We start from the raw sequence: 20,915 nt of genomic DNA on the forward strand, positions 1-20,915 counted from the left end.
CTAAACATGTATGACCAAAGCCCACACCTTGTACCCATTACAAAGGACAACTGAAATTAGCTCCCTCAGTGCATAGAAATTATCAAGAACAATTGGAAAATGAAAAGAAGTTAAAAGAATAAGAGAAACAGAAAAAAGAGCACAGAAACATTTTGAAGAACAACAAAAGAAAGCTGTTCGTAACATGAAGATTATGGAACTGCAGCTGAGTTTAAACCAGAAAACTGTAGAAGAAAATGAAATAAATGCAACAGGCCAAGTTTTGTTAGAAGCAGCAAACAAAAAAACTAGAGAAGGCTATTAAGAGCAAGAACACGAATGAAGTACAGTAATACCTTGACTTACGTGAACCCGGAGTTGTGCGATTTTCAAATCTCGTCGATTTATCTTTTGAGCGCATGCAACTCTTGATTACTCACTCCCCCCACATTATTGTTCAGCTTACATGTTGGGACGTGTCGCGCGGAATCGACGCATATCTACAATTTATTTTGTGTTTGTCGGGGTAGAATCTTGCAGGAACACAAATCCCGCATTTTTTTTAAAACTGGTAATGGTCGCCATTACAAAAAGATGCTTGAGGAAGCGATTGTTGGAGTTTGATTGCATATCCTGCTGATTGGTCATCAGATCGTCAAACCACCTGTGGACCTTCGATAAAGCTACGACCATCGGGAATTGCTGATTGGTCAACCGAGATTGATCGAGAATCGCTGATTTTATGAAGCCTTCTACATCAAAATAACTTTGGTTTACGATTTTAATATAATTTGTTATACATATATATTATCTAAGATTTTATTAAACATTTTTTTCTAAATTATTGTTTTCTTTAGTCTTCGGCCCCAATTAAAAATAATTTGTATGTATTTATATGCGAAATTATACCTCGACTTACGCGAATTCGACTTATGTGGTTATCACTCGGTCCCACCTATCGCGTAAGTTCGGGGTATTACTGTACAAGCAGCACAATGCTTATTAGTGTTAAGTGTTCAAAAGCAAGAGGAAGCAAAAAAGAAGGAAGCTAAGAACATCATCTTTCATGACTGATTATTTACAGAAGCCAAAGACTTTTCAAGTATTCATGGTTTACTGGAAATACAGTAGTCACTCGTTATCGGGAGACAGAAAAAAATGCGATATAACTGAGTAATAAAAATTCTGGGCTTTTACTAAACAGATTGTACATGCTGTGGAATCTCTATTCTTTCATCAGCAAGTGTTTCTGATATAAAATAAGCTTAGTTTTTCAATCCTGAATTTTATTCGTGGTTATATCGAATTAATTGACGTTTACGTAAACATCGATATTGTTGGTTGGTTTCATGTCTAGGTGCATTCACTACTATGAGCAACAGAGAGGTGGTTGAATTGATATTCACTTCACATTTTCTTTCTTTAATCAATGGAAAGAAATACATTCATGCTAAACAGGATGTCTATATTCCTTGACATATAATAGAAAGGATTGGCCAAAATAAGATCATTAAATTCATTCCCAAAATAAGATCATTTCATTCTTTAATCAATGGAAATTTAATCAAATTGAGTTGGGCTGTTTATTTGCATTGAGTTTAAAATTGGGATGGATTATCTCAGGCAAGGTGACCTTTGAATCCCATGAGCCCAACAGAGTTGTGGTGAACCGTGTGTGTATGGATGAGTTAGTGATATCGTTTTGGGAACTTGAAAATATTCCCTCATCTCGATTATTAAGTAATGGGGAAAGGTTGTGTGAAATTCAGTTTGAGAAAAATGTTTGGAGAGATGATCACAGATGATATTATGTTGCCTTACCCTTTAAACCCGAAAGGAGTTAGGAAATTCTCGTGTTACTGTTCTTCAAAGACTTTACAATTTAGAAAGGAGAGCATGCGTGTGTAAATACAGATGAGTTAGTGAGATTGTTTTGGGAACTTGAAAATATGTTAGAGATGGAATTTCTTTCTCTTCCAATGTAGACTCCGAATCAAATCCACAAACCAGCTGTCCATCCGTGAATTCAAGTACAGTAGAGCATCGATTATCCGACTTAATTGGGGACTGGGTTGGTCGGATAACTGAAAAGTCGGATAACCGAAAAGTATGAAAAAATACATTATTATTAGTATAGTGTATTAGGCCTGGTTTAAATACTATCCTCCCTTTCATGGTCGAGCCAGTGCTGCCAGCTAAAACAGGCAAAAATTTAACAAAAATAATATTAAAGTAGTCAAGACATGACCAAATATTGTAGCGCCACATCACTAGCAGACATTTGAATTTGCTGACTAGAACGTGGTCGGTTAATCGGGGGTCGGATAATCGATGCTCTACTGTATAGCTATTCCCAAGATGACAAAAGGGACAATTTGTAAGTCAACCACTTCAATTTGTGTTTCACATTGTGAAGGAGAGTCAAAAAAAAAAGAATGTAAACAACCAAGTTCTATTATGTACTGCTCAAATTAAGGTTTTAAATTCTAACAACGAATGGGTAGATTGTCGATGTTTATTAGACTCAGGAAGTCAAAGATCATTTATTTCTAAAGAGTGTGTGACAAAATTAGGATTAAATGTAAGGGACAGTACAATGTCAGTTTCATATCTAAGTGCATTCATCACTATGAGCAATGGAGAAGTTGAATTGATATTCACGTCACATTTTAAAAGTGAACTGCATGCTTCCACTTCTGCCTTTGTGATAGAAAGAGTCACAGAAAAACTTCCATGTTTCATTACCATCAGATATTTGCAATGATGTGTCTTCTCTTGCAGTTTAAACAAGAAACATTGACAGTGCAATTTCTCACACTGTGATTTTTTGACAAACAATTAAAACATAAACCTTTCCTTTTTGCTAACTCGATTCTGTCCTGTACCTTAAGCTTCTGAAATTTTGCACATTTATAAGGAATGGTCTTCCTTACAGCATGCACATTGTCCCTTCATTTGAGAAGTGAGAGATGTAACCTTAGGCATGAATCTTTTATTAGTCTGAGTTTTGGTTTGGTGTAGCGTTCTAACATGACCCTTCAAAAATTCTAAGGCATTCAATAGAGGAATATCATCACTCTTAAGTGAGCACTCCCACCAGCTTCTGGTTGCTGCATTCAATTTAAATTGAATAATGAACATAAATAATATGCTCGAGAACTCATCTATATTAAAATTTAGAACTTCTAAGGATCGAATACACTCTGTAGTCGAGTCAACAGTATTTAAAATCTGTACCACATTTTCATAATTAATGTTGGCAAACTCAATATCTTCTTAATTAACGACGCTACCAATTCTCTTTTCCAAGAATACTGTTGGGAAAGTAGTTCCCATGCAATTTCGAAATTTCGATCACAAATGGATAGGGAGTGTATGATTTTTTAAGCTTCTCCTCTTAATGAACACTTCAGATACTGTAGTTTCTGAGCACCTGATAATTTTCCATTGTTTATAATAGCTGCTTGGAACAGATCACTGAATGGCAGCCATTCCTAAAAATTGCCACTAAATGAGGGCAATGTCAATTTAGGTAATTTTAAATTTGATATTTCACTAGCTTTATCAACACTGGAGATATTATTACTATTTTTCAATTTTAGATTTGTTCTATCTATCAGTATCACTATCCACTAATATCAACTCATCAATCGAATCTTGTGCTGTTTGACTTTCCTCAATATATTGTTCTAATTCATCCTCCTTACAAATATCAAACAGTCAATCAAAGACTTCCTTTAAGTCATTAGCAATAACACGCAATTTCAAATGGTACAGATGAAGTTGCACACTATCTGAATCTTCAACATTCCCCAGAATTTTCTCCCTTAGTCTAGTAAGACTACTCTTGGCAACTCTCTTTTTTATACACAACGTTTTTAGATCCATCTTTAATAAACTAGAAATATCGTACCTGAACACCTTTAACTAAAACAACAGTCCAACGTCCAACTCTTGAAGTAGACCAACTGAAAGTTCGTCTCTATCCACTTTACTCCATTGCACTCAACACTATCCTTATCCCATCCACACTGCACTCAACGTTATCCTCACCTTATCCGCCTCGATGGACCAGAAAATGCTGTAAAATGTTTTTAAAATGTTCCTGTTTACACAGTCTAAAACAGTACACAGATTCTTTATAACACAACAACAACAACAAATTTGAACTTTAATTTCTCCACTAGCGAGTAACATTCTGGCACTCCACAAGCAAGCAACACTCAGGCACCCAATAATTAATTTAATAATCACAACATTGGTTCTTTACCAGCCACACAACTATGCACTCTGGTCAACACTGACTGGACACCCCAAAGGGAATGTACAATTTCTCCCTCTCTAGGCAGGAAGATCTCACCCTGCAGTCTTAAGTCTACAGTTACATAACACACCTGACATGTGTTACAATTTTGTTTAATCGTATATTGAATTTACCAGATACCATGAACGTCCATTTAGCATTATTGTTTCTTTAACAATGACATTTAAAGAAAAATACTGTCCATATAAAAACAAAATATCAATTGCAATTTTATTATACAGTACTATATAAATCGCTTATTAGAAATTCATGTAGTTTATATTTTTCAATAAAAATTATAAATGCTGTAATTGAAAATTTAAAAAAATAAATATTGAATATATAATAGAACATCAAAACTTATAAAATTACAGAGTAAAAATTCTCTAAGAAGCAAAATAAAGTTACTACTGTATAAAAATTTTAGAACTTTCTGTTCAGAATTAAAGAAATCTTTTTGGTACACATTATGCCCTGAATTAGAAGTTTCATACTTTTATGTGAATTGACACAATACCATTAATTCACATAAAGTTGTGAAATTTCGAATTCACAGAAACTTGTAAATGAGGAGACTGTACTTAAAACTAATAAACAAACAATTTTTATATCAAAAGGAAACAAATGATAATCAATCTATCCATTTGTTCAGCATATTTAGCTCTTGACAAATTTATTGTTTCACCTTTGGTGGTAGTTTCAAGGACAATAGTAGAAATAAAATAAGGTATTTCGTTGCAAATAGAAATTCAGTGGCAATTAGTAATTTAAAATTTATTGACTCAGATGCTTTTAAAATTTGGGGGACCAGAAAAGTGCAATATAACTAGTGGCTACTGTATTACAGTATATTCAGAAACTTTTAAAATAGCAGTAAAAATTTTTATTTTTACTGCTATTTTGCTGAGTTTTCCTTCCGTGTTTTCACTTCCTTTTGTCACTTTTGCACTCACTTTTTATCCACTTTTTCTGTATTTCAACTCACTTTTCTCACTTTTTCAGAGGGGAAATAGCACTCCCAGGCCTGAAAATGGAATGTTAGAATGATAATATTCAAAAAATTCATTTTTAAAATTTTGAATACCTCATAGTAAGCCAAATTCATTCTGTTACTAGTATTTAAAGGTTTTGTTTTTATTTGCTTGCTCTAGTAATTTTAAGAGGTGATAGTTATATTATATTCTGTAATAAATTTGTGCCAGTATGGAGCCATGTAATTCTGTAATTCTGCATATGAATTATCTAGTAAAATTTGTGTTGGATGCTGTTCAATGATTCAAATATTCACAAAAGTATCAGCAACACTGCATAAAGAGCTGTTTTAGAAAGACAGGTTTTGATTCAAATGAAAATGAAGCTGAAATACAAGAGCCAGATTTATCAAGCAAAATTAAGACCTTAATAGAGGGATTGAATGAAAATGATGTAATGCCTCAACACTACATCAAAAGGTTAGGTTATAAGAAAACATATGAGATTGTTACATAGGTACTTATTAAGGTCAGAAATAATGTTTCACTGATCTCATAAACATTGAAAAAAAAATTTTCTAGAAAATATGTGAAATTTTTAAAAGAAATGACTGTTCAAACCAATCCAGATGAATGTGATCTGAATAAACATGATTTGACTGTAATGGTATAAAAATGGCCATTACAAATATATAGAAATGGAATTAAGCCAAGATGGGAGAGATAAATGAGCAATAGGAAATGGGTAAAAATTAGAAAAGGCAGTGTAAGAGACTGGATAGAATCTGATAAATTGACAGAATGTTAAAATGAAAGTGGAATATATTTAATGCCATAGTGAAAAGTATATTATGTATTATATTAATTCAAAATGTAATAAGTATCAAAAACAGAAGAAATAAACTTTTCTAATTGCAGTTGAGTTGGATGTACTGACATGATTTTGCAGATTAATATTCGTGAACAAAATAAAAAAGCTGGCTAGGGCTTTCGCTCACCTTTCCTGGCACTCAAACAGGAGGTTAAACAGACCCTTAGGAAGTCTGATAATTTTTAATTATATGTAATTAATTGTATGTAATGCTATCTATTATGAGACTTTATTATAAAAAGGCTTAATTTTGAAGGTAGAGATGAGTTTTAAAAAAATTGATCAAGTGCCAGTAATGAGTAAAATTTTTGTTAAATCTGACCCCACTCACGATATGACACATGACACTTCTATCTCTCTCCACCCTTGATCTTTAACCACCAAAACTTAATAGCATCACTGTCCCATATATGGAAATTCCCACCAAGTTTTAAAATTTTTGGTTCACCCAATCCTGATATATAATACAAAATAGATGCAGACAACTCACTCACAGAGACAGAGAATTCTGTAGAGGAGTTTTTTATATAAGGGCTCCTCAAGTGTCAAAATGTCTAGAAATGCAAAAAAAGTAGATAGTCAAACATTGACTGCTCACCATATTTTTCATATGTTAAATTCTATAACAAAAAGTAAAATGAAACAAAAAAGTATAAGGGTTGGTCAAAAAGTTTGTGGAAAATACCTTTTAAAATTGACACTTTGCAATAATGTTTCGCCTGTATGTCGATAGAGGTCTCTAAAATCCACATGCAAAATGGCAACCTGTTTCGAAATCATGGAGACACATAATCACAAGTGCATCAATCCAGCCTATCTTGCCTTTCTTGATTGGACATGACAAGAGAGTTGCAATTTTGATGCAGTTTCACTCGGGAGATTCAACAGTGCAGTGTCTCAAAATGTTTCAACAAGTACTTCGCAAGCAAGCCCAATTCCAGACTACTGTGTACAAGTGGTATCAGCACTTTTGATCTGGTGCTTCAACTTTGATGATGACAAATGTGAAGGCATCCAAGAGCTGGTAATTCCAGAAAAGATTGATCCTGCTAAGACCCTGCTTGCTGGAGATTGCCAGATAAATACCAGAGAACTAAAATGCAACCTTAATATCTTAAATGGGTCAGTCATTACCAGTCTTGCATGAACACCTTCATATGAGGAAGCTGTGTGCACATTGGGTACCTCATCAGTTGCAGCTGTGGAGATCTATGTGAATTTTTGCAAGTTTAAGCTGGAGAAATTTAATGGTGGAATGTTAAACAGTCACCAACATACTGACAGGTGATGAAACCTGGATTTACTATTACAATCCCAAAACTAAAAACCAGAGCAAGCAGTGGGTAGCTGAATGCAAGGATGTCTCCAAGTTTCTCTAAGAGCACAACATTGGAAAAGTCATGGTTGCAGGTTTTCTGCCATTGCAGTATCCTTTCATCTGTCATCCTGGATCAAAGTACTGTGATGACCTGAGAATAGTACACTCTTGCTTGTGAAAACTGTTTCAGCCACTCAAACAAGAACATCCAAGATCTAAGCTGTGCGACATCATGATCCATTATGATAATGCTCCCAGACAGAGCCAAAGTGACCCAGTTGTTTTTGGAGCCCTGAAAGGTGCTTCCAGCTTCCATATTTGCTGAACTGGCACCTTGTGACTTCTTCCCACAGATGAAGAGAAATTTGGAAGGAAGGTAGTTTGATAGAAAGGAGGAACTGGTGAATACAATGACAACAGAGTTAGTTACTAAAGTTTTTGAAGGTGGATTTGCAAGTGTGCTTTTTGGACTTGTTTTCAAGAATGAAGAAATGAATTGATTCTGATGGAAAATATTTTGAGAAATACAGATATCTGTATAATTCTGTGTACCAAAAAAAAAAAAAAAATCTGAGAACATTAACAAGTGTTTTCCACAAATTTTTTGACCACCTCCTATAAAAATGAAAAAGTGATGAACCTAAAGAAATCAGTTATTGATGAAATAACATGAAATCCTGTGTAAGATAAGTTTTTTTAAATTACATTTATCTTATTATTATTAAATTTCTCATGTACAATTTTTATTCTATTTTTAATTATTGAATTTAAAATTTATTATTCTTTAGAAAATATCAGGAAATTCAAAAATTATTTTTCAACAATTTAAATTTTGCCACAAAAAATATACATGCAACAAATACTTAAAATTATCGTTTCACAAGAATATGACAACATTTTGGGTGGCATTTATCATAAAAACAGTTAAAACATAATGGATCAGTGCACCATGAACAAATAATCATTGCTATTGCATTCACACAATCTTTACATTTTGTTTTAATAATAGAGGGTGGAAAACAAACTTCATTAACATTTTTGAAAATATTTCTTTCGCATGTTATTTGAGGTGCAAACCATGAATATTTTAACATGTCACAAAAAACTGGTACACTTAACTGGTTGTGAATTAGAGAGTGCATTTTAATAGCATCTTCTCGATTGGCTATTTCTCTATTGGTTTTAAGGAGATAGCTTCAGCACACTAGTGCTTATTGATGCCATAGGAATATCCATATCTTACAAACCAAATACAGTATAAACAAAAACATCTATAAAAATCTGTCTGGAATGCTTAATGATTTTATTTGTACTCATTGGTGTCATTTGGTGAATGAAAAGAGAGAATCCCAGCTGTCAATTTTGGTCAGCTTCTCTTTCTACATCAAAGGGTCCTTCCTACCTGATGAACTCCAGCAGTGCCCTGACTTCTGCAGTAAAACTGAACTGTCCAGGCAGAAAGCACAATCTTATTTGTCTAGTTTTCTTTCCTGATTAGATTAAGCCTATCTCCCTACTAATATATTATATATACTGTATATAATATATTTTTTTGCTGGAAAGAGGACAGATGGTATTGAGTTTCTTATATCTTCTGATTCTTACATACGAAATGTAATATAAATGCATTGATATTTATAGAAACCTACATTATATTAAACAGTACAAAATATGATTAAAATCTTATATGTATTTTCCAAATATGGAGTGATTAAAATAAAAAATAAATTTTCGATGACTTTAAAAACTGTACATAATAAATTTAATAACAATAAGTTAAAATTATAAATTAAAAATAAATAATAAAAAATTTATCATACATGGGATTCAAACCAATATAATAACATTCTTCACACAATGCCTTAACTAATCAGACCATGCCATGAATAAGTAAATCCCACTTCAGCATAGGTATTAATAGTTCTAGAAAAACTTTAATTGTGACTTTTCTGGAGAATGCCTGAATAGTGGGTCCTGCAGCTTTGGTAGAGTTTAAGTATGAGTAAATACTACATGTCCACAAAATTTTGTTGAAATCAGTGATGACAGCCTCCTGGGTTCCCGTTGTTAGTATATTTTTATGTACAGAATTGGTGATTCTCAATTAAATTAAAAATTATTTATTTTGATGACCTATAGTAACATATAAATTTAAAAATTATCATCATCAATGGTATAATTGACAGATTTGAATGAGTGTTTATTTCTCACATTGACTATGAACTTCTGTCTTCTTGAAATGCCAAGTAAAAAATAACTCTATTGTCATAAAATAACAATACAGATTAATTAAATGGTTTTTTAATATATTCAAATGTCTTTATACTTTTTGTAATGACACATTTGTAAATCCAGCTTTAAAATTGTGAGCAATTTTTTTTAAAGCTAAGTTATTGATTATACAAGTAAACTATACTTAATGGAATCATCTAATGTTATCAGAATTAGCATGTCCTAAAACATAAAATACATTTGTAAAACTGTTTACTGTAATAAGAGTTCAGTTATAGTTATCATCTTCAGGTGACTGTGCATTCTTAAGCTGCCTTTTTGTCATGGACTCAACGTGGACTGTTAACGTGCAATTCATTATCAGTGTTAACCAATGCTATAAAAGTTAAATGTTTTAATCATTACTTCCATGCAGTATATTAGTTAATTTGTTGGCATTTCTTACTTAAATTATACATTACTGTTATTAAAGAGATTACTTCAAAAATAGCAAGCAAACAATTCTTGATGTAGTACATATTAATTAGTAAATCTTAAAATTATACAAATTTTAATTGTTTTAATGTCAAAGTCAATAAGAATAGAATTTCTAATAACTGTAGTCTTATTTATATACTATGTTATTGTGTGGTTATTATTATCAGAATAAACAAGATTAAAAGTGATAATTTAAATACAGTAGAATCAACTTATTGTAATTATTTACAAATTATTTTTTGCTTATTTCAATAGTAATAATAATAAGTTTTTATTTTTTTAGGCATACCCATACCAAAAAGAAAGTTACCTCCTGAAGATGCTATAAAATATTATACAGATCCTAAATTTAGAGGTTATCTTGCTGATCCAGAAAAAATTGCAGAAGAAAGATTTATTCTTTCACAGAAATATGGTTATAAATTACCTGATATTTCCAAAGATCCTCAGGTATCTCTCTTATAATTTTTAAAAATTATAAAGTATTCTGAACTTATTAACTCAATTGTTCAACTGATTAATAGTTCAAATGATATAAAAAGTGAGCCAGATTATATTTGGGCTATCATAATTTTTCTCTAGTTGTTTGAAAAGTAAAAAATTTGATTGTAAACCAGGATTGGACAGCATGCTGATCGTTTAATATGAGAGAATTCTTGTCATACAGGTGTTAGATTACAAACAAATGTTACTATATTTACAAGTGCTTTCAACGAGATTATTTTCATCATCTTCAGGTTGATAAATGTGGTTAATGTCCTTTTTCGAATACAAATATCGAATTATTCCAATGGTATTAATGCCTTGGAATAAAATCAAAGATGGAACGGAACGTTCCATCTTTGATTTTATTAATCTTGTCAAAAGCGCTTGTAAATATAGCGACATTTGTTTGTAATCTAACACCTGTATGACAAGAATTCTCTGGTATAAAAATTTGAGTTGGTTCAAATGGCATTTCAGTATATCTATTGAAAATGTTAAACACAAATAAAAATTTTGTTTGCATAATATATATATTAACTACTTTATTAATATATTAAAAATTCATAATAACTTTCTAATAAATTTTGTGCTTTTAATATCTCAATAAAAAATGTGTTATATACTAGGTTACAAATTATCCATACACATAAAAGATGTGTGTTTTTTAGTTATAACTCATTCCTCACATGAAATAGGAAAAAAAAAAAAGACAGGTATGAAATCTTCAGACTTTTCTTACACTAGAAAAAGTATTTAATTTTATATCAAACTGTGAAAATTTTCACATCACAAAAGAATCCAGACAGAAGAAATAATTTTATATTTTCAAAAATGAGTTTGACCTCCTTTTGCCTTGATTATAGATTCTAAACAACTAGGTATTGATTCAACCAAGATTTTTGTAATAGTTTAATTACATTTAAGTTCAATCTCTGATTATGATGTTTTTAAGATTAGTTTTATTTGTTATTTATTCTGTTCTAATGGTTTCTTTAATGTGATCCCATAAATGCTCAGTCAGGTTGAGTTTGGGCAATTTTGGAGGCCAGGAAAGCACTTTTATATGGTGCACATCAAGAAGCTCTTGATTCACAGTTTCTTGAAGTGTGATTTGGATCATTGTCATGCTGGAAAACAAACCCTTGCCTACCTTTAATTTTCTTACTGATTTAAGAAAATTTTCATTTAAAATCTGTTTATACACATGTTGATTCATTATTCCATCAATGAATTCCAGAGTTTCAGCACCATTTGCAGACATACAATCCCAAACCAGCACTGAACTGTCTCCAAATTTTACTGTAGGATTCAGGTTTTTCATTTTTAAAGGTTCATTTGAACCAAAAACATTGAATTTGGATTTATCCAACCACAAAATTGAGTTCCCAAATATTATTGGTTTTGTGTAAACTCTTTAGCAAACTTTAACCTTTTTTTTGCTGATAAATGGTTTTTCTTAGCTAACAACTTTTATAATCACTTTTTCTTAAAATTCTTCTAATAGTTTCTGCAATTGTTTGTACTCCAAATTCTATAGAAGCTCAGCATCAAGCTTAAAGCATTTATTCATGGATTTTTCTTCACTTTCCTGATGATGACAGGTTTCTGTCTTGAAGTAAATATTTCAGTGTGTCCAATTTGAGCCTTATTAACTACACTATTTGTTGTTTGGAACTTCATAATGGTATCTTGAATTGTGGATTTTGGAATGTGAAACTGTTCTGCAAGATTTTGCACAGATTTCCCTTTTTGCCATTTCTTAACCAGTAATAAGTTTTGGTGTGAGATTGGGTCAAAAATTGAAAGTATTGAATTTTATGAAAACTTCAACATAAACTCAGACTCATTACATGTTATAACACATACACCTTATATTGCTGAGAACGTACAGTACTTTACTGCTTTAAACGAATGTTTTCAACCTGATCAACAGGCCATCATCAGGTTATCAATTCTCTGGAATGTTTACAGTCGTTCTATATTTGAACGAATATGCAATAACAAATTCAAATTTAAAATGGTTGAAACATTTTGTTAAAATACCAAAATATACAAAAATATAACTAATCCTAGAAACATATAAAACTAAACAAATCAAAATAAATAGAATGGAATAAAATAAAATAAAGATATAATAACATAACATATAGAAATATGGCAAATGTTTAAACAAGGATGTCACAGTGTTACCATTAGCCTGGAAGTATATTATCGGGAACGGCTCATTAAAATCTGATATGTAGTGCATGGTCAATGTACAAGTAACCCCCGTATAACACAGGCGTTACGTTCCAAAAAATTGCCGTGTTATGCAAATCCGTGTTATACGAAACAAAGAACTAGTACGAAAAGAGGGGTTAGGTTCCAAAAATTAAAAAACATGCTATTATATTTTCATAATTATGATAAATATCTTTATTAAAATTTTCTTAAGTGATATATATTAATATAAATTAAACAATGTTTTCTTTGTCATCACTAAGCACTTTTAACCGAGGGCATTTTCTTTTTGGCAAGTTATCCTCTGAGCATTTTTCTGCATTATCTTAAGATCCATGCTTTACCTTTTGCAAAAAGTGTGTAATTTTAGATTGCTTGCTTTTAGTTAAAAGATCTTTATAAATTTCCTTATATGGAAATAAGCACTTATGAAGAATAAAACAAGTATGGAATAAGGAAAAAACATCTGGCAACATCAAAAGCAGAAGCGTTGAGATCTAGCAACATTGAAACAAGTATCGCAAAGGATCATGCGTATCGACAGAAGGCGGGAAAAGAAAATTTACATACTTAAGTACTAATAGTTTACAAAAATTATTAATTTCGTGAACTATTAGTACTTAAGTATATAAAAAGTTATTACATTTCATACTGTACGAGGGTTTTACCCAATTTTCGAACTGTGTCAGTGAATCCGTGCTATAGAAGTGCAGTGTTATATGGGGATTACCTGTAATTCTATATGTTATGTTATTATATTTGTATTTTTATTTTATTTTATTTTGTTCTATTCTATTTCAATTCATATGTTCCTTCCATTTTGAACGTTTATGTTTGATTCAAAAAGTTCTATTTCGCCTGAAGACAACAAAAATATATTCGTTGAAAGTGCTAGAAAAGAAAAACTATTAATAACGCCATACACAGTGAACTCTACTTCCTTATTCTATTCAAATTTATTTTGATTTGTTCAGTTTTATATATTTATAGGATTAGTTATATTTTTGTATATTTTGGTATTTTAACGAAATGTTCGAATCGTTTTAAATTTGAATTTGTTATTGCATATTCATTCAAATATAGAATGACTGTAAACGTTCTAGAGAATTGATAACCTAATTATGGCCTGTTGATCATGTCAAAAATATTCGTTTAAAGCAGTAAAGTAGGTTTAAGATTCAAATGATAAGTTTAAATGGTTTGAAAATGCCCAGATATGTTTCTTTTGTTTTATGTTTATATTCTGTTTACCATACAGATGTGTTGTCAATTTTCATTGTAAGTAGGTGTGGTTTCAACTTCTGTTGTCTGGAATTTTTAAATTTATATTTTTGAGAAATTTCTAAATAAGAAAAAAATTGACTTAGCTATGAATATGACAATGTTAGAGTCTGATTACTTAGATACCAAATATTAAAAATTCTGTCAAAAACTTATTTAGTTACCGACATTTTAGTGAATTACGAGGGCAGTTTTTTTCAACCTCCAATGGTCCATAAAACTAAGATAAGTTAGGTACAAACATAGTTACTTTTTGACATAATCACTGTGAAGATTGAGGCATTTGTCTATCTGTGGATGAGCTTTGAAATCCTCTCTTCATAGAATGTTACCACCAGTGATTGAGATGGGCCTTAACATTGTTTTGAAGATTGTCATTAGTCTCAAACCTCTGCCCTGTTAGCCAAGTTTTCAGTCCAGGAAAGAGGTAGAAGTCTTCACACATTGAAGGTGTGAAGACTGTCACCTTTCAGACTTCTACCTAGCTTGGAACTTTTTAAACACCCAGTGTACAGCCCTGATTTAGTGCTGAGCAACTTGTCTTTGTTTTATGGACCATCAGAGGTTAAAAAAAACAGCCTATGTAATTACTGAACACTTAAAATTTTATTTAGTCATGTTGTCACATGATCTGTTGGGTTATCTATTGGGCTATATTAAAGCTAATAAATTATTAAATACAAATTAATTTGGCTAGAGGTAGACAGTTAAGCTGCCATCTTTTGATAAATTTAAAACAGGTAACCCTCATATAATGCAGTACTCATACAAAGTGGTTCACAAATTCTAACAATCCTTGTACAATGCAGTACTTATACAATGTAATTTTGATATATAGGGTGACAAATGTCAAACAGATTTTTTCAAATATGATGTAATTAGAGAGAATAGTTGATACCAGTGGCGTGCTGTGACATTTGATGATAGGGGAGCTGTTTCTGTAAGAAGCCGACTTCCAGGGGCAATCAGTTAATTGCGCGTCAGTAATGGTCTAGGGTCCATTCGTACATGGGTGGTAGCTGTAGAGACAAAGATAACAAGTATCTGACAAAAACCGTTTATTTTAACATAAAATAAACATATACTATGTACAAAATAGTTTGCTTTAGGTCAATCAGCTGTTCGGATGTCCTGAGCGTCAATGTGGTTCTTCGATGGTCAATCGAAGGTGGCCCCGGGACAGTGGCATTGACAAGTCTGTAAGATATGAGGAGACCTCATCCGTTGGAGTTGGGGACACGGTCTAAGTCCAAAGTGGCACGGGTTACAAATTGGCACAATAGACGAGAATTTTTATTTTTTTTTATTTTTTTGCACGTTGACACATGATGTTTTGGTTATTCAGAACGTTAACCGAATGCCAGGTGTCCTCGATTGTCTGAGAGATTATGTCGATCTGTGTTCTTTCTTTTGTCCATTTTGATTTGTCGTTCTCCCTCAATCATGCTTCCCAAGTAATTGGTCCCTCGTTACTAAACGTAACAAGACTCTTACCTGGAGAGTGAGAAAAGTCAAAATCAAAGATGAATTCGATCTTCCACTGATCATTGGACGACTTCCTTCCGCGATTTATGGTTTCTGCCTGGCAGTTTGATATAAACAATGGGTATCTGACTACAAACGACTTTTACCTATGTTTTTTTAAACTAATAAATTTTTCTCTAAATTAACCGTTTTTTCGCGTCTTTCGTGACGGGTCAGACCTGTCCAGTACATCATGTCTCCATAAAAGTTTTAAACAAATACTGGAAATGACAAAAATAAACAATTTATGTATTTTAGTTCTAAAATACAAATAATACATACATAATACAAAGTGATATGATACAAACAATGATAGAAAAACTTGTTTTTTTAATTTTTTATAAACTAATTCTATTTGACGATTTTTTCTGCAAAGTCGTTAATTACTTTATCATAAAAGTTGGTCGTTGACTCCATCAACGTATTTAAAAGCTCTTTTTCTATCGAAAGCAATGCTAGCGACGACAATTTTTCCTCCAACCGAGTGTTCTTGGCCAATGTATGAATTCGCTTCGTGGTCAAAAAACTGCGCTTAACAGACCCACTGGTAGATGGTACCGTAAAAACTAATGATATTAAATCATATAATTCTTTTAGTATGTCTTTGTTCGGATTGACATTAATTATAATATGTTTTATGTTTAAGAATTACTTGTCAATATGGTCTGGACACGAATATAAATATTGGAGATTTACTATGTAATTTAGATAAGTAAATTTTATGGAAAATTTTTTGATTTAATTTAAAGAATTAAAACACTCTTGGAAAAATTGTTTTTCATAATATTAAAATTATTAACACCTAAAAGTGATAAAAATTCTAAAGATTTTATGTCTGAAAATCTGTCAATATAATTATAATTTTCTTTTAATTATACTGTAATTAAATATAACTTTGCAAAAAAAAACATACATTAAAAATAACATTGAATACTCTTTACTTTTTAAATCTTAAACAATTCACTTAGTCAGATAGCTCCCTACCAGTGGCTAAGGGATAGAATCGTTAGAAGCGTTACCCGTGTGTAGTTTCCACCAGCTAAACTGGCTGAGGTTGATGCTCTGTAAAGCGCATTCGCTAATGCCTCTCTGGCTGCTTTACACCATTCAGTTATTCTCCGTGAAAGCTGTCTCGGAAGCGCTTCCATTCCGCCACTGACATTTGAATATTACAATAGCAATCTTATCGTTTTTTTCACATATAGTATAAGAATTTTTTTTAATAAGATACATAATGCAGTTATAATAAAATATTAATTTTAATTAATTCAAAGTACGTTAAAATATGAAATTTTATATTTTAGAAAATACAAGGGAAGGTCATTGGAAGGTGGATGCGGCGCTTCCACTGCTTCCAATGACGGCCCGCCACTGGTTACTGATACCTATAGTTGATTTTATTTGTGTATGGCAACATAACATATGTTGTGTATGGTGGTCTGCCGAAGAGGAATGGAGGTTTTTTAATGGAAAACTGGGCCCTATCTAAGTGTTAGACAGGTGAAGAAAATCTGGAAAATTCCATGTGGCCAATCTGTTGGCAAGGCACAAATCCACAACCAACTATCTGTTTTATCCACTCAGCTACTGGTGGGCATGTGATATATAGGGCAGGGGTGGCCAACTTTTGTGCACATAAGATCTACATTTTATCGTAAAAATGTGTTGCGATCGACTTGTTGTCATAGGCATAGTCTAAGTGGGAGGGGGAGTGTGAAATACATACTATGTTTATACACTGTGTTTCAGTACGAAGTGCACTCACTGCTTATGAGTCGAGTCATAACTGCATGCATACAGTTGAGTTCGGTTACAAATATAATACATTAAGTCAAGACATCGCTAGCGATCGACCAAAATTGGCTTGGCGATCGACCGGTCGATCCGATCAACTTGTTGGCCACCCCTGATATAGGGTATCAATGTGTTTAGTAAAGAAGTGTCATTATTTCTGACACAAAATTAATTTAATTAAACACAAGACACAATATGATTGATGTAAGCAAGGACCAGAAGCTTTTCCTTGTAAAGGCATATTACTAGAATGATGAACAGATAGTAATAGCACTTAGGACATTTCATACTAAGTTTGGTACATCTGGAACCCTAGTGACAGGACACTTAGAAGGTAAGAAAATGACTTTTTTGTTTCTGATTGGCAATGTCAAATTTTGAATTCCTATATCTTAGCCATGACAACCCAGGTCTTGAATTTCAGTTTAAACTCCTAAAAGGCTGAAAAAAAAATGTTCAAAGCAGTTCCTTCAGGAAGGCAGCACAAAGATTCAGCATTAACAGAGAATCTGTGCTCTGAAATATTTCCTCAAAATATGTATGCTTACAAAATTACCATTCATCAGAAAGTTAGCCAAGGTGCAATGGCAAATTCAAGTGAGCTTTGCTAATAAAATGACAGAAATGTTTGTAAGTGAGATATTAGATGCCAACAAAATATTATTTGTGGATGAAGCACATTTTCATCTTGATGGCTATTTGAATAAGCAAAACTTTCAATTTTGGAGAACATCAAATCCACAAGTCACTGTGTCCAAACCATTGCATCCAGTGAAGGTCACAGCATGGGAGCAATTATGTTGTGCTGTACACTTAAATTTCATTGAGACTTCAGTCATAAGCCCCATATATGAAAGTTTTTTGGAGCAAGGAAAAAGTATTTTGTCCAGAAATATCACTTTATCCAAGATGGTGCTACTCCCCACTGCACCTGAGATGTGTTTGAAAGTATTTTCAATGTGTACCAGGATTGTGTTATTGGATTCGGTTACCCAAAACTTGTGGATAATAGGATTGTATAGTCTCCTTACAGTCATGACTTAAACCCTTGTGTCTTTTTTCTCTAGAGATATCAAAGACAATTGTTTCAAGGAAGGGTCAAAAAAGAAGAACAATTAAAGACTGCAATTAAAAAGGTTGTTAAGACTATCAAAAGTGACATGCTAGAAAAGGTTTTTCAGTAATTTGAAAAAGGCTTGAATTTTGTGCTGATTGAGATGAGGGACATTTTGAAACACATGAAATCATCTGTTTTTATTATTGTCAAAAATGTTCTTTCAGTTACAGCGTAGTTCCCCCTATATGATGATAACTTTTTATTTTTCATGACAATCTTGTTAGAAAAATGTAAAAAAAATATTCTGTGCTAACAAGTATGTAAGTTTATACACTGGAAATTTCTTTTGTCATTTTGTCTGTAAGCAGTATGCTTTTTTCATTTTTTTTAGTTACATAGCATTTAAGTAGATAATAAGTGTGGACAAGTTAGTTAAAGACATACAGTAAGTGCATACCAATCCTGAGTTATCAAAAGCATATTTTCTGAATTTTAATAAGTTGTTTTTGTTTTGTAATTCATGTTTTGTTAGTTGAAATTTTCTGAATTAAATAGAACTGTTTTTTCTTACATGATAGATAAAATTTATATCTAAAAATCAATTTAGAATGTAAACCCACTTTTTATGTGCAATGCTAATCTTGCATAATGAGATTTTTATAATGCAACATTTTTTATGGAATCTAACTACCTCATTGTATAAGGGTTAAGTGTAATTAGAAATTAAATTAATTTCAATTTAATTCAATAATCTGGTAAATTGTATGTATATTTATTGTTTTCTTATGACTATGATACAAATAAAATTAGATTTTTATCAAAAAAATTTTCTTACAAATTTCCTTCACTATATTTCATTAATGAAATATAGTGAATAAAGTCATTATTTTCATTAATGAAATTTTGTCAAAATAATCCTGGGCTTCCATGTACAATTCCTTCACTATATGTTTGTAAATTCACAAAACAGAAAACTAAAGCATAATAAAATATCTACCTTGGTGTGCAATTATTTACTTGTGCCAAAAATTTGCTTTTAAAAATGATTGAGTTGGATTTTTTATGTAAGGTGGCATCATTGCGAATAAAGTAAGTGGTTAGCCTTAATTTTGTTTACTACTTATGTTACCTTATTTTTTTCATTACTACTTTCATGCTGCTTTTTTACTCTTTCTGCCCTGTGCACACTAAGAGGACCTTTTTATAAGATTCACTGTGGGTTTGACAAAACATGCAATAGGGTGAGAGGGATGGAGTCAAGTGTCAAGGGTACATAAAAATTGAATTATCATCATAAATTTTTAATACTTTTTCATTAACAATAAGCACTTATTATGTAGTAAAAAATAGTTAATATTAATAATATAATAATGATGATAATTTATAGTATTATTTGTAATAACAAAAAAATGGGGCCCCATTGGACCTCAATAAGCCATAAGCCCCAAAAACCTAGATCCACTCCTGCAGACCACCCATTAAGATTCTTGGAGTTTTTTGACCAACCCAGAGTCAATCTTGGGTTTTCCAGAGTGGTAGGTAGACTAATATGCCTTAAGGTCTCAGCCACAATATAGCAAAAAATTTCGCAGGGGGTGGGATCTAAATTGCCATTACATTGACACAGTGGACAGAATTGACTGAATTTGATTATTTCATACATTTAATTTTAAGAATTTTCATTCTGTTTTAGTGTCAAATTTGGCACTAATTGTTTCATCTTTTAATATTTGTTTTTACTGAACTAATATTAAAATAGTAGAAGTGGTTAAGAAATTTTTTTTCTATTTTTGCTCTTACTGTCTTGTGCATACAAAAAGGGCCTATCTTCCATTATCCAATGCAGGAGGTGAAGAATGGAGCCCAACATATCTGAGACTAAACACCCATGAAAAATTCCAGAGTTAGATCCTGGGTTGCCAGTATGATATTTTTATGCCTTAACCATCTTGGCTATCCATCTATCCAAAATAGTTAAAGCAATTTGTTAATTAAAAACTTGAGTGTGGTTTTTAATTTTTAAATTTTACATGAATTAATTCATAAAAATTATTGATAGTAGTTTTATAATGATCTTTGTTTAAAATAATAATAATTATTATTATTATCTACTTAAGAGTATTACTTTTTACTTTCCAGTATGAAATGCTGACATTTCGTAAAGATCCTTTACAAATCTTTGAAGGTTTGGAACCAGGATGGGTTGTAAATTTAACAGATAAGACCATCTTAAGGCCAAAAGATAAAGATTTACAAGAATTCTATTCAACATTACCATAATTTATAAACTATGGCAAAAATATAAATTTTAGAATGTAATTGCAAAATTTATCCGATAAAAACTTTATTAAAATATGTATTTAAGTTAAAGTGTAACAATAATTTTTTCTTTCCGTATTTAC

General features: G+C 31.6%; 1 protein-coding gene across 1 annotated transcript; it reads left to right on the forward strand.

Moving 5' to 3' along the window:
• Nucleotides 1-10,418: 10,418 nt before the first annotated feature.
• On the forward strand, nt 10,419-20,872 carry LOC136972655 (large ribosomal subunit protein uL15m-like; the record flags this gene model as incomplete). Its single annotated transcript, XM_067267256.1, has 2 exons — nt 10,419-10,601; nt 20,653-20,872. Coding segments are annotated over 2 exons (324 nt in total), but the record flags the coding sequence as incomplete, so codon positions are not given.
• Nucleotides 20,873-20,915: the final 43 nt, after the last annotated feature.

This window comes from Centruroides vittatus, unplaced genomic scaffold (genome assembly GCF_030686945.1).
Source record: "Centruroides vittatus isolate TY-2023 unplaced genomic scaffold, ASM3068694v2 contig_299, whole genome shotgun sequence".
Taxonomy (NCBI): Eukaryota; Metazoa; Arthropoda; class Arachnida; order Scorpiones; family Buthidae; genus Centruroides; species Centruroides vittatus.